At 36.6% G+C, this 11,015-nt stretch overlaps 1 protein-coding gene across 1 annotated transcript; it reads left to right on the forward strand.

Annotated features, from left to right (window-relative positions):
• The first annotated feature begins 312 nt into the window (after nt 1-312).
• LOC114544630 (histone acetyltransferase KAT7-like) lies at nt 313-9,921 on the forward strand. Its single transcript, XM_028563212.1, has 14 exons — nt 313-671; nt 1,648-1,760; nt 2,371-2,452; nt 2,591-3,004; nt 3,162-3,307; nt 3,782-3,859; nt 4,511-4,804; nt 5,343-5,522; nt 5,959-6,048; nt 6,123-6,263; nt 6,342-6,435; nt 7,213-7,359; nt 7,553-7,659; nt 8,746-9,921. The coding sequence occupies exons 1-14, from the start codon at nt 569-571 to the stop codon at nt 8,857-8,859; spliced, it is 2,103 nt and encodes a 700-aa protein (XP_028419013.1). The 5' UTR covers nt 313-568; the 3' UTR covers nt 8,860-9,921.
• The last annotated feature ends 1,094 nt before the right edge of the window (nt 9,922-11,015 follow it).

Here is an 11,015-nt window from a genome sequence, read left to right on the forward strand (position 1 = left end):
CTACCGAAACCCTGCAGCTTTTCTCCGGATAATTCGGTTTAATGAAATTTGATTAACAAACATGACATTTGCTGACAATAGTGTAGAATATATGGACCATTGGAATGAAAATCTATTTTAATAAACTTATAAAATAAATATTTCTTTATGATTCGACCACCGTTTTATCTTGATTGTAGTTTCCAGTCCCAGACCGAAAGAAGGGTTTGCACCAACATTTTTGATTGGTTAGCACAATCGATTTTTTTACAACAAGGTACTTGATTGGACTGTTTGATAGAAATGTGAAGTTCCACGACCCGTGAAAGAACATGGCGGCCAGATTAGAGTGCGATATGCATTGCTTGCTGATATTTTTAATAATTAAAGTGTGATGGTTGTTCATTGCAAAAATATTAACGATTATCGCCGCGAGAATTAAATTAAGGAGTGATTTAGGCAAAGATATTTTCGTTATTACCTTATTTTGTTCAGTTTTTACCAGTGAAGTTGACTGGTTTGTACTCACTCGGTGTTATACTGTGTAAAAGCAGTAAAACTGTGCCGTCACTGCTGTGTATCAATAATCATGGCAAGGAATCGCGTCTGCAACATTTGTGAAAAGTCAATAACTTTACATGGACAGAGTGATTTGAAAAATACAATGACTTGCTCATCCTGTAGTGACATTTGTAAGTGTCAGGGTTTTGTTTCATACCTCATTATAACGAATCACCTATATATGTGCCCAGTGACCAGTGTGGTGTGTACTAACTCACCAACATATCACAGTGTGCTGTCCAAGTTTATAACAAATACTGTTAAACATAGCATTAGATATAATGGTACCAACTGAAGGTCTGAGAAGCAGTTGTTATTGCAAAGAAATGGTGACACTTTTCAGAGTTGTATGCCCATGTTTTTTAACTGACAGCCTCCACAGGAAAACAGTTTGTTGTCAATAACTTTTTTTTCGACAACTGATAGTTGTAGACAACTAACTGCATAATCTTTCTTTCATGCAGTAATAATTTCATCCATTATTGATATTTACATTAATCATATGTGCAATCATTTGTGAGCTACAAAAATTATGTAGGGAAGGCTAAAAATAGCAAGAAAGTCCAAGTTCGAGAGGCAGCACGGTGGATTTAATGTACACCAAATTGTCTAAAACTTTGATAGTTCCTGAAACATTACACAAACTTACAGCCTATGATAATGAATTAAGATTGAAGCCGTCGTCCATTTTTGTGCGCAATACGTACTTGTTTTAGGTGGTGTTTGAAAATAACTCTTCCTACATTTCAATACAAAATTTTTCATTCAATTATTTCCAGTGTTAAGGTGTTCAAGAGACCTTAAAATACCTTATATCAACACAAGTTTTGCAAAATGCAAAATTTTAAGTTTATGGACATTTCAACAATTGTCTGATTTTTTTATACACCCTGTATATTACAATTTTGTAACTCCACACCAAAGATCTTTGGCGTATGCCAAACTCTATCAATGCACCAACATTATTTGGCCTGAGCAAAAAGGAAATTTAAACTTGCAATTAAGTGCTTTGGAATGCCAGAAACAACCTTTCAACCTCCCACGCTTATCAAACTATGCTTTTTTAGCACATTTTTTTGTTAATGGACACTTTCTTGTAATTTACAGTCCATTTCATGTGCCTTGAACTACATAAAGAAATTCACCAAGTTATATGTTCATATCCATGGCAATGCAATGATTGTAAATCATGTGAAGTATGCAAAAGTGATAAAAATGAGGTAGATGTGTAATAGATCATCTATTCAGTTTATAGTATTCTGAATTTTCATTGCTTGATCAATTTACTTATCAATGTTTGGGTTTATGCAAATAATAATCTGAGCATGCACATTTGTTAAAAGGGTTGCTTAGCTGCATTTAATAATACTGTTGGCATGTTCATTGATGTCCATTTTTTCAAAGCAATGTGGTGGCTTCTGTGGCTATATGATTTTTCAAGCATGTTTTATGAAACATAAACACTGAAATTTCTAAACAAATGAAACACAGCCATCAATGTTTTTTTTGCCAATATTTTGAAGCAATTCAACAACTGTAAAGACTCTATACCTACCTGAAAAATGTTCCTGCAAAAATGCTTTGAAAGCTTTAGCCATTACCAAAATCCATTATTGCAGATAAATTATTTGCCTCACATACAGTATAAGTATTAAAATAATTGATCTGTTTGCCAATGATAATTAAATCAAAATATTTTGCTTGACCTTGTCCACTAGTTGATCTTATCCTTGCTAGTAATTCTTGCATTTTGCACATCTTGCAATATATAATTCCACTGTGGACCACACATTGGGTTTAAGAAAACATATGTATTACGCTTGATTTTAGAAAAAGCTTCTGTGCTGTGATGGATGTGACAAAAGTTATCATACATTTTGTTTAAAGCCACAATTGGATAAACCTCCAAAAGGTATGTACGTACATAATTGACTGTGTATAGTATAATTTCAGACCATTGGTCCTCCAATTTGAGAGCTAAAAATTTAAGACATACGGTCTTCCAGCTGTCATTCAAATGTGCATTTTCTTCCGAAACTTTCATTGACAGAGGAATGGATATGTCCAAAATGCAATTTGGCTGAGAAAAAAGAATCCATCAAGAATTCGCCTAAGGCTAATAAGTCGCCGTATCGAACTTCACAATCTACTCCTACTAGACCACTAAGTTTAAAAGGACCATTCACGAAATCGCCACCAAAACACGGTAGTAATTCACACAGTTCACCGAATCAAATAAATGCTGCACGCCTTGGAAAGCGACAGATATTTGGAAGTCCTGGCAAATCTGGTAGAGATGGCGGTGATTTGGTTGACATATGGGAGTTCAGAGACGATACATCCGAAGGAGAGAAGAAGCTTAAAAGAAAACTCTCCGAGGAATGTTCCACTTCGCCTAAAAAGAAATCAACAAAAAACGAGAGCAACATTCGCCAAGAGAAAACAAAAACCACACCAAAAACAGGTACTTATAACTTGTCTTTTACAAATAACATATAAACTGTATAGGATGAAAATGGGTTACACTATACAATTCACTTACAAGAACAACATCAAAAGAATGTTTCACAAATATGCTTTTCTGCCTAAGAAACCGGTAAATTTTATTTTACCATATATAGGCGAAAAGGGGAGAAAACATTATAATTTTCATAGAACTTGCCCGACGCCGGGATGCGATGGATCGGGTCATGCTACTGGTGTACTTTTGTCGCATCACACGCCATCGGGATGTCCTATACTTCGTTCGAAGAAGAAAAAACGACAGGTTTGTTACTGATAATCAGGGCCATGGCGAAGGAGGGTACTGGGTGTGTCGGACTCTTCCCAAGTTCGTTGTCAAGCATAATATTCGAAAACTTCTTCGGATAAAATTTTAGCTACTTTGATTCACCATTGAACGACTCAAAATAACTTTTTAAGTTATTTTCAGTGGAGAGTTCTTTTAGTTTAATAGTGTACCCGTATAGTCATCAGGTTTAAAGACATTTCTGATAATTCCCTTGCGGCTTGATTTTAGATCTTCCTTTCCAGCAACATACGATCCGCTTTTTTCTTTTTATCAAAAAATTTCTCATCATCGCCACTTTCATGCGATTCCTGCTGATTAGTTCACTGTTATATATAGCTAAGTCCTGCATGAGTGGAGTTTTTGCTTTTATCGTGTCCTTTTCACAACTTGTGCAATTCTGAATCATTTTGTCTGAGAACAACAAAGTTATGTATGTCTTTATCATTTTAGCGAAGAGAGGAGAAGAGTTCGCCAAAGAAATTCCAAAAACATTCCAAATCTCCTACAAGACGAAGCCAAAGGAAGCCGGTAGGAAGTTTCAGAGATTTATATTATTAATGTAAATTTATATTATTACATTTATATTATTAACTCTTTTCATATGGTTGAAACGGTTAAAGCCTGGATTTGAAATTTTAAAATGATTTTTTCTAATATTCCAATGCGGTTAAAGCATAATGTCCCAACTAACTATAAGCTAGGAGTCGCTTAAGATTTAGAACTCATTTTAAAATATGTTTAACTGCTGCTGTAGTGTGATGTTACTGATTGAAATATTAGATCTTGTGCTAGACACGTACTACTGCAAATTTTCTCAACATCTATGCTGTGAAAATATGCTTTACCCAGATTGTTTCCATACTATATCCATATATGAAATAGCATTTATAGTATGAATATTATAAACTTCCATACTATTTCCAACTAGCATCCATACTATTGTCACCTCATAAGCGCTATAGTTACGAACGTACTAACTATGCCCGTTAACAATTGTGAGGACTCGCAGGAGAATCTGTGTGTCTCAAAACATTACGATTTTGCGCTCGGTTTGGTCAAGTTGATTTTGGAAAATTATATACTAAAGATAGCTCATCCGTTGTTTTTTTCGCCCAGGACTATGCTGCATACTTATAGTGTGTTGTCCTTATGAAAGTGACACTTTTTTTCTTTTGGTAGATTCCAGCTTCGAACGAATTTCATCTAACCCATTCGCTTAAAGTGAGCGTACCATCTTTATCCAAGTTACAAACTAAAAGCTGCCGAGAGAGACATGAAAATAAACCCCGTGTCGAGAATTCGAAGACTGCAACGTGTGAAACAAAGACACCGGTGACAAGGACTCCTATCTCAGCCGCTAATTACAACAAATCATCGTTTAGCAAAGAGGAAGAAGAGCATTTGAAAGAACTAGTGACTGAATACGACTTTAATATGTTCATGAGAGCCAAAGAGAAGGCTGCAAAGATGGTGGTAAGATTTGCATCCAATAACATTTACATTTTTAAACAGTTTAGGTGATCCATACATGACATCGTTTCTCCACCATGCAGCTCAGCAAATACGACTTGCTACGGTAAACGTCTGGTCAGGTTTTTCCGAATTTCCCTTTGCATTTATGTATCAGTGTACGTGTGTTATATTTCCAAATCTAACCTTCAATTATACTTACTATTTCACCGTCGATGTCATTATAACGAATATTGTTTCCGAATATTGAAACAATATTTCAGTAATGAATATTGTTTCTTTGACCATACAGTGTATTTTAAAAATCATTTGTGTGAGACCACTCCATTTACTGAAACCCGTCTTTAAATGAAAAGACGGAGCAGTCAAGCTAAAATTTGTAAAAGTTTTTTTTACTCCAAGCCTTGCTCTTACAGACGTTCTGCAGGTTTTCGAGACACCGAAGTCGTTAACCTCGACAAATTTCTGGTGGATTATCAAATTTAGTAAAATAATTTTTCAAAGGACAACTGGTTAGACACATTTTCTTTTCCTCTGTCAGGGAACCTTTGAACCAACCAGCACAAGTTGTAATGTACGTCGTATTGAATTCGGTATATACGATATCGATGCCTGGTACTCATCTCCCTATCCGCAGGAGTATTTCCATCTTCCGAAAGTTTATGTGTGCGAATTTTGTCTGAAGTACATGAAAAGTTTGACCATCTCAAGAAGACACATGGTAAGTGTTATTATGCTGTTATATCTGTAAACTGCTTCCGCGTCTTCGCGACCTTAATTCCTTTCATTAATCTGCCCTAGTCCGCGTTGTCGGTGTACCATCGTCGTACACATGCTTGCTTGCACTCGTGCGTGGAAATATTTGGGTGTGATGATGTCACTGAACAAAATAATTGTTGGTCCACTTGGTATTTTACCGCAACTTCTTTAAATATTTTGGTTGAACTGACGCATGAACAACAAGTTTCAAAGTTAAAAGCTTACAACGTTCTTTGTGATATAACGATTTCCATATATTCGGTTAACCTCTATATCGAAACATGCTAAGGAAATTGAAGGCCCTCTAGAGTTGACAGTTGATACTTGTACAATCATTTCTGCTGTTAGCGCGCCCGGGAATTAACACACACCAAACATGTTTTCATTTTTTTATGAAGGCAAAGTGTACGTGGCGTTACCCGCCAGGGGATGAAATCTATCGCAAAGGGAATATTTCTTTCTTCGAAGTTGACGGCAAGAAAGAAAAGGTAGCCATTTGGTGGACGCCACGCGGCCCACGCCATATATAGTCGTTACACATATTTTATTGGCATTCTTTCAGACCTATTGTCAAAACCTCTGCTTGCTGGCTAAACTTTTTTTGGACCATAAAACCCTCTATTACGACGTGGAACCTTTTCTGTTTTACATTCTGACGCAACGTGATAACACAGGATGCCATTTAGTTGGATATTTTTCAAAGGTAAAATGACGTTTTATTTCCGAACCCGCCTTCGATCGCCTTCGTTGTTTATAATAGCGCGTTCTTATGCTATTTTAGGAGAAAAAGTCCCGTCTGAACTACAACGTTTCCTGCATATTATGCCTCCCACCGTATATGCGACGTGGGTTTGGAAAAATGTTGGTCGCGTTCAGTAAGTGCAAAAATGCATGTTGTTATATAGGTGCTGTGTATTTTAAATGTGATTGGTTCATTCGTAGTCACATGATTTTAAATAAATGCGGAAAACAAGTGAAAAATTTAAAAGTTTAAATAAAATTGTTGTGTAACATGCATGTTTTTTTCTTATCTAACAAAACACTTATTGTACACACATTCAGACTCAAAGCTCACTCAAAGCCCACTCTTTCCCTCGGGAGCATATATTAAGTGTATATTGTTACTTGTGAGCATCAGGGGATATTACATATATGCATGTTGTCTTTACCAGCATCTTGGTTTTCCAGAATTATTAGATGATGTAAAAAAAACGTAAAAGGATCGTAAGTAATCACCGGGGAAGAATATAAGTTAAATATTCCAATCGCTTTTATCCATATATCATATATAGAACGATTGCCAATTCCTGAGAAACAAGATAGAAAATAATTCTGTTGATAGTCAAAATAATATTTTAAAAAACGGTTTGAGAATATAACATGGATATAAATTCACCAGAATTTTCTGTCCTGCCTGTGTTTTAATAGTTTTTAATCTTTTGTATGCCTTATAAGAATTGCTTTTCGGAGTTTGCTTCTTTCTATACTTCGTTAAAAATTGTCTCGTGATATAAATGATTTTATACCACCTCAGTTGAATTAATTACTATTTGTGGCACTTCACTCGATGTAGGTAAATTCTAAAGGTTTTTAAAGGGTCTTAATTTCGAGTGGAATTATACACGTCTGATATTATTTGCTTTCCGTTTAAGGTTACTTATTGTCGCGAACTGAGTGTAAAACAGGCTCTCCTGAGAGACCTTTATCAGATCTTGGTCTGATAAGTTACAGAAGTTATTGGACCGAGATAGTCCTTGGATTCCTGAACGATAACAATGATGACGCTGTCTCTATAAAAGGTATGAGCATATTCCCTCCCTAGACGCAAAAATCCGCCAAATTTAATCGGCGCGGAATTATTCCGGCCCTTTTTTTTTTTAGGATAATTTTTCACATTTATCTCTGCAATCCCAACGGATTTTTTTAAAAAATTTTTCACCAGACTTAGCCCAGCCTTTCCACTTAGTCTACGGGTGTTTGTTCTCCTTTTAGACATTAGTGCACTGACAGGAATTAACACCGCTGATCTTATCAGTACTTTGCAATATCTGGGAATGCTCAAGTATTGGAAAGGCAGCCATATTATTTTGAAACGTGAAGTATGTCGTACTTGTGTGCATCCATTTTTTATATACTTAATATAGTCGGTCTATAGCTGTAAACTTAATAGAGGGCTCACGATTTATGACGCAGGCAGCTCGATGAAGCGCATGCATATATATGCGAAGAAATGTATATTGATATTTGCGCAATATAAATTAATAAATTATTATTATTATTATTAAATTATGAAATGTCCATCGTGCAATGCACGTCAAAAGGTATGCAACCCTACGACCGGGTTGCTATTTTTTGTTGCTAAAAAGGCAATTTCACAGCTTCTCGTGCACTGATATGGAAAGCAGCTGAATCGTGATAGCGGTTTAACCACGCAAATGGAACGGCAATATCAGGTTGAAAGCGAAGATTCTCTGCAACATTGAAACGGTTGTAAGGATTATTGAAACGTGCTTCAGAAAGCATGTTGATTAATTTCACATCGCTTTTTAAATATATGTAAAAATCAGAATTCTTAGGCCCTGCGTATTTACACTATATACTGGATTCGCAATGTCACATGTCAAACGACGTTTTACGCGCCAAAAGTATGATTGCATGTTTGCTATATTGGTGGTTGTAAAATTGTACAAATTTTACAAATTACTATTTGTAAAATTATTATATAAATACGCGCTTACCTACCATTCGGCTGTTACGATTTTTGTATTTTCCGTTTTGAGATCTAAAATCAATATATTAAAAAAACTCCACGTTTTAGGAATTTCATGAATCAAAAGATTTTATGCATGGAAGAAAATAGGCGTAGAAAAGTATGAACCTTGTTTTGTAATGAAACGTAAAATGGTACCGGTAAACCCTTCATGTAATAATGTCATTCTCGTGATACTCTTTTATCATCTAACAGGAAACCTAGCTCTGTTGAAAAACTTTTATCTTGTATATCATGCATTTTGACATGTATCCAAAGATGTACGGATCTACTTATAGTTGTTTGCTATATGAAGCGTTTTTTTCGCAAAGCGAATTTACTATGGTTACTGTACAGTTGTTCGAAATGGTTGCTCCGTGGGGAAGTATCGTCTGTGGAAAACTGATTTTTAGTATTATTCATCTCTTACATATAGGACATTCTTAAGGAATATCAAGACAAAATAAGAAATCGTCCGCCAAATTATGGCGCAGTTGATCCAAACTGCCTGAAATGGACACCGCCTGACCAGAGGGAGGAAAAATCGTGAGGGAAACAAAAACTCTTCTCTTACATGAAGACGAAATGTTGATGATAGAAAGGCTTCTCTGATTATGCGTAAAGCATCGTGACAACGGAGACAAAAACAAACTTCTCCGATTGACGGGATAATTTGAGAACAAATAAACATTTTGCCGTGTTAAAATTTACGGGTATATGTGTTCAAGGTAGATGCAAGCCAAAGTAGGGAGAGATCCCTGGCTTTGGGGGGAGGACGCGTTTAAGGAGCGTCTGGCGACATTCCAAGCGGCAAAATTTACATTTTTAGGCTTCTAAATATTCTGAAAAGTAGAGGTTCCGTGCTGGAGGTTTGGGCATGATCTGGCAAACCTCCAGGTTTGTTGTGGGTAGCCCGTTTGCGGGCTAACCACTATGCTACACGCAAAAAACGATGAGCGATGATGCATGTCTGTCCGCCGGGTTTGTTTATCTACGAAAGAGACTGGGCACAGCCGAAATTTTGTCAGTCTGATCGGTGTAAACTGGCTTCAACTTTCAGATAAATTAATCGCAGAAATGGTATTTCATTGGTATTTCATTGATTATTCTTATGTCTACTTTGTTATAACTGAATCCAACTAGCAAACTAGCCCATTTTTGCCTTTGCGTATAGCATTAGAACGTAAAACTAAGCATCATGCAGTTGATTTCCACGCCATTATTGCGGCCTGTCATTTGACATCGAACAACACTTGAAAATCTTTGCCAATGCTTTGGAGGCTACCCACATGTATGCATTGCATACCTATTTTTTTTTCTTGTAATTAATAAAATGAGTGATGAATGAAGATTTTACCAAAATTTGACGATCAGCCAGGGCGAAATCTTCAAACATCAGGACTACTGTTGATTCCTACCTGTACGAGCAACGTCACAAGATTATTTGAGTTTGTTGTCAGGCAACCAATTTAGGCAACCTCGTACCGAGAGCATTTTGACGTCGTCCTAAATGTGCAGACTAGTCCCTAGTCCTCCTTAGCGTGCCTTGCATTCTTGTGACGTCACCGGTTTGAACGCGCGGGAGGGGACCAGAGGACTAGCACAAAATGTCAGTAATAATTCTTAATTCACAATGGCTGTAAGAAAATTTTTCTGAAGCAATACTAATCTCAAAATATTTGCATCAGGAAGCTTTCGTCCAATTGGATAATGCTTTTCTATGGCTTTCTAAAGAACGAAGCTATGCTATTGGTTAAAACAGAATTTATTGTAAAGTTCAGCCAATGAAAATCATTTTTGCGAGGAGCTGCGACACTACCCCAAATTTTTGAAATCTCAACATTTTGTGCTAGGAGCCTAAGCCTCTCAGCGCGGGCTTATTCGCGGGCTACCCTACATAATTAACAACGCGCGTTTACAAGGCCTGGGACTAGGCTGTCCTAAATGTGGAGGTAAAATTCCCTGGGTACGAGGTTGATTGTTCTACGAGGCAGGTTTTCTAGGGATATTTTAGGGCATAATTTTCTCGCAAATTACCTAACCCTACCTGTACCCCCTGAATTTGCAGGGGTAAATGTACGTGAGGTCAATCTCAGTAATCGGCTAAACTCGTAGCCAAAGCCTTCAGGGAAGGAGCACGCGCGCGATGTCGAACGTGACGACAAAAAACAAGAATGGTTTGGCATTGTCGCCCAACTTTGAAGATGGCGACCAAGTTATCGTTTCATTTCATAGAGTTCACTAGTTTGCTACTGTAAGAACTAGTGCTGTTTGCGGTATGGATAATGCGATACAAGGATTCAGTAATTTTTATTGTGTTACGAAATTCCGTTAATTTCGAATTAATGTAATTTTCACGCTAACAGAATACCAACCTATTTACTATTTATTTTGTGTTTATTGTTCCTTAAGACACTAAATTATTCAAAAAATCTAAAAGGGCGGTCAAGTCCAAGTGTAAGGAATGGAGAGTTACATGGGCTTGCTTGCATATCAATTTTCAAACACGTGTTAATCCAATACTGATTTTGAGAAATATGATGTACCTATGGCTATGAACATCACTTGGGTTTTCAAAGTACTTTAAAAAAATAGAATATTGAGAAGGACTGAAACAATGCGAAACTCGGTGTCATTTGCAGAAGACTTCTGCCCTCAAATGTCAGTAAAATCACCAACAATTAGCATGAAGGAAGGAATTTCCTC

Source organism: Dendronephthya gigantea, unplaced genomic scaffold (assembly GCF_004324835.1).
Source record: "Dendronephthya gigantea isolate DGI-Jeju-01 unplaced genomic scaffold, DenGig_1.0 000885F, whole genome shotgun sequence".
NCBI lineage: Eukaryota > Metazoa > Cnidaria > Anthozoa > Malacalcyonacea > Nephtheidae > Dendronephthya > Dendronephthya gigantea.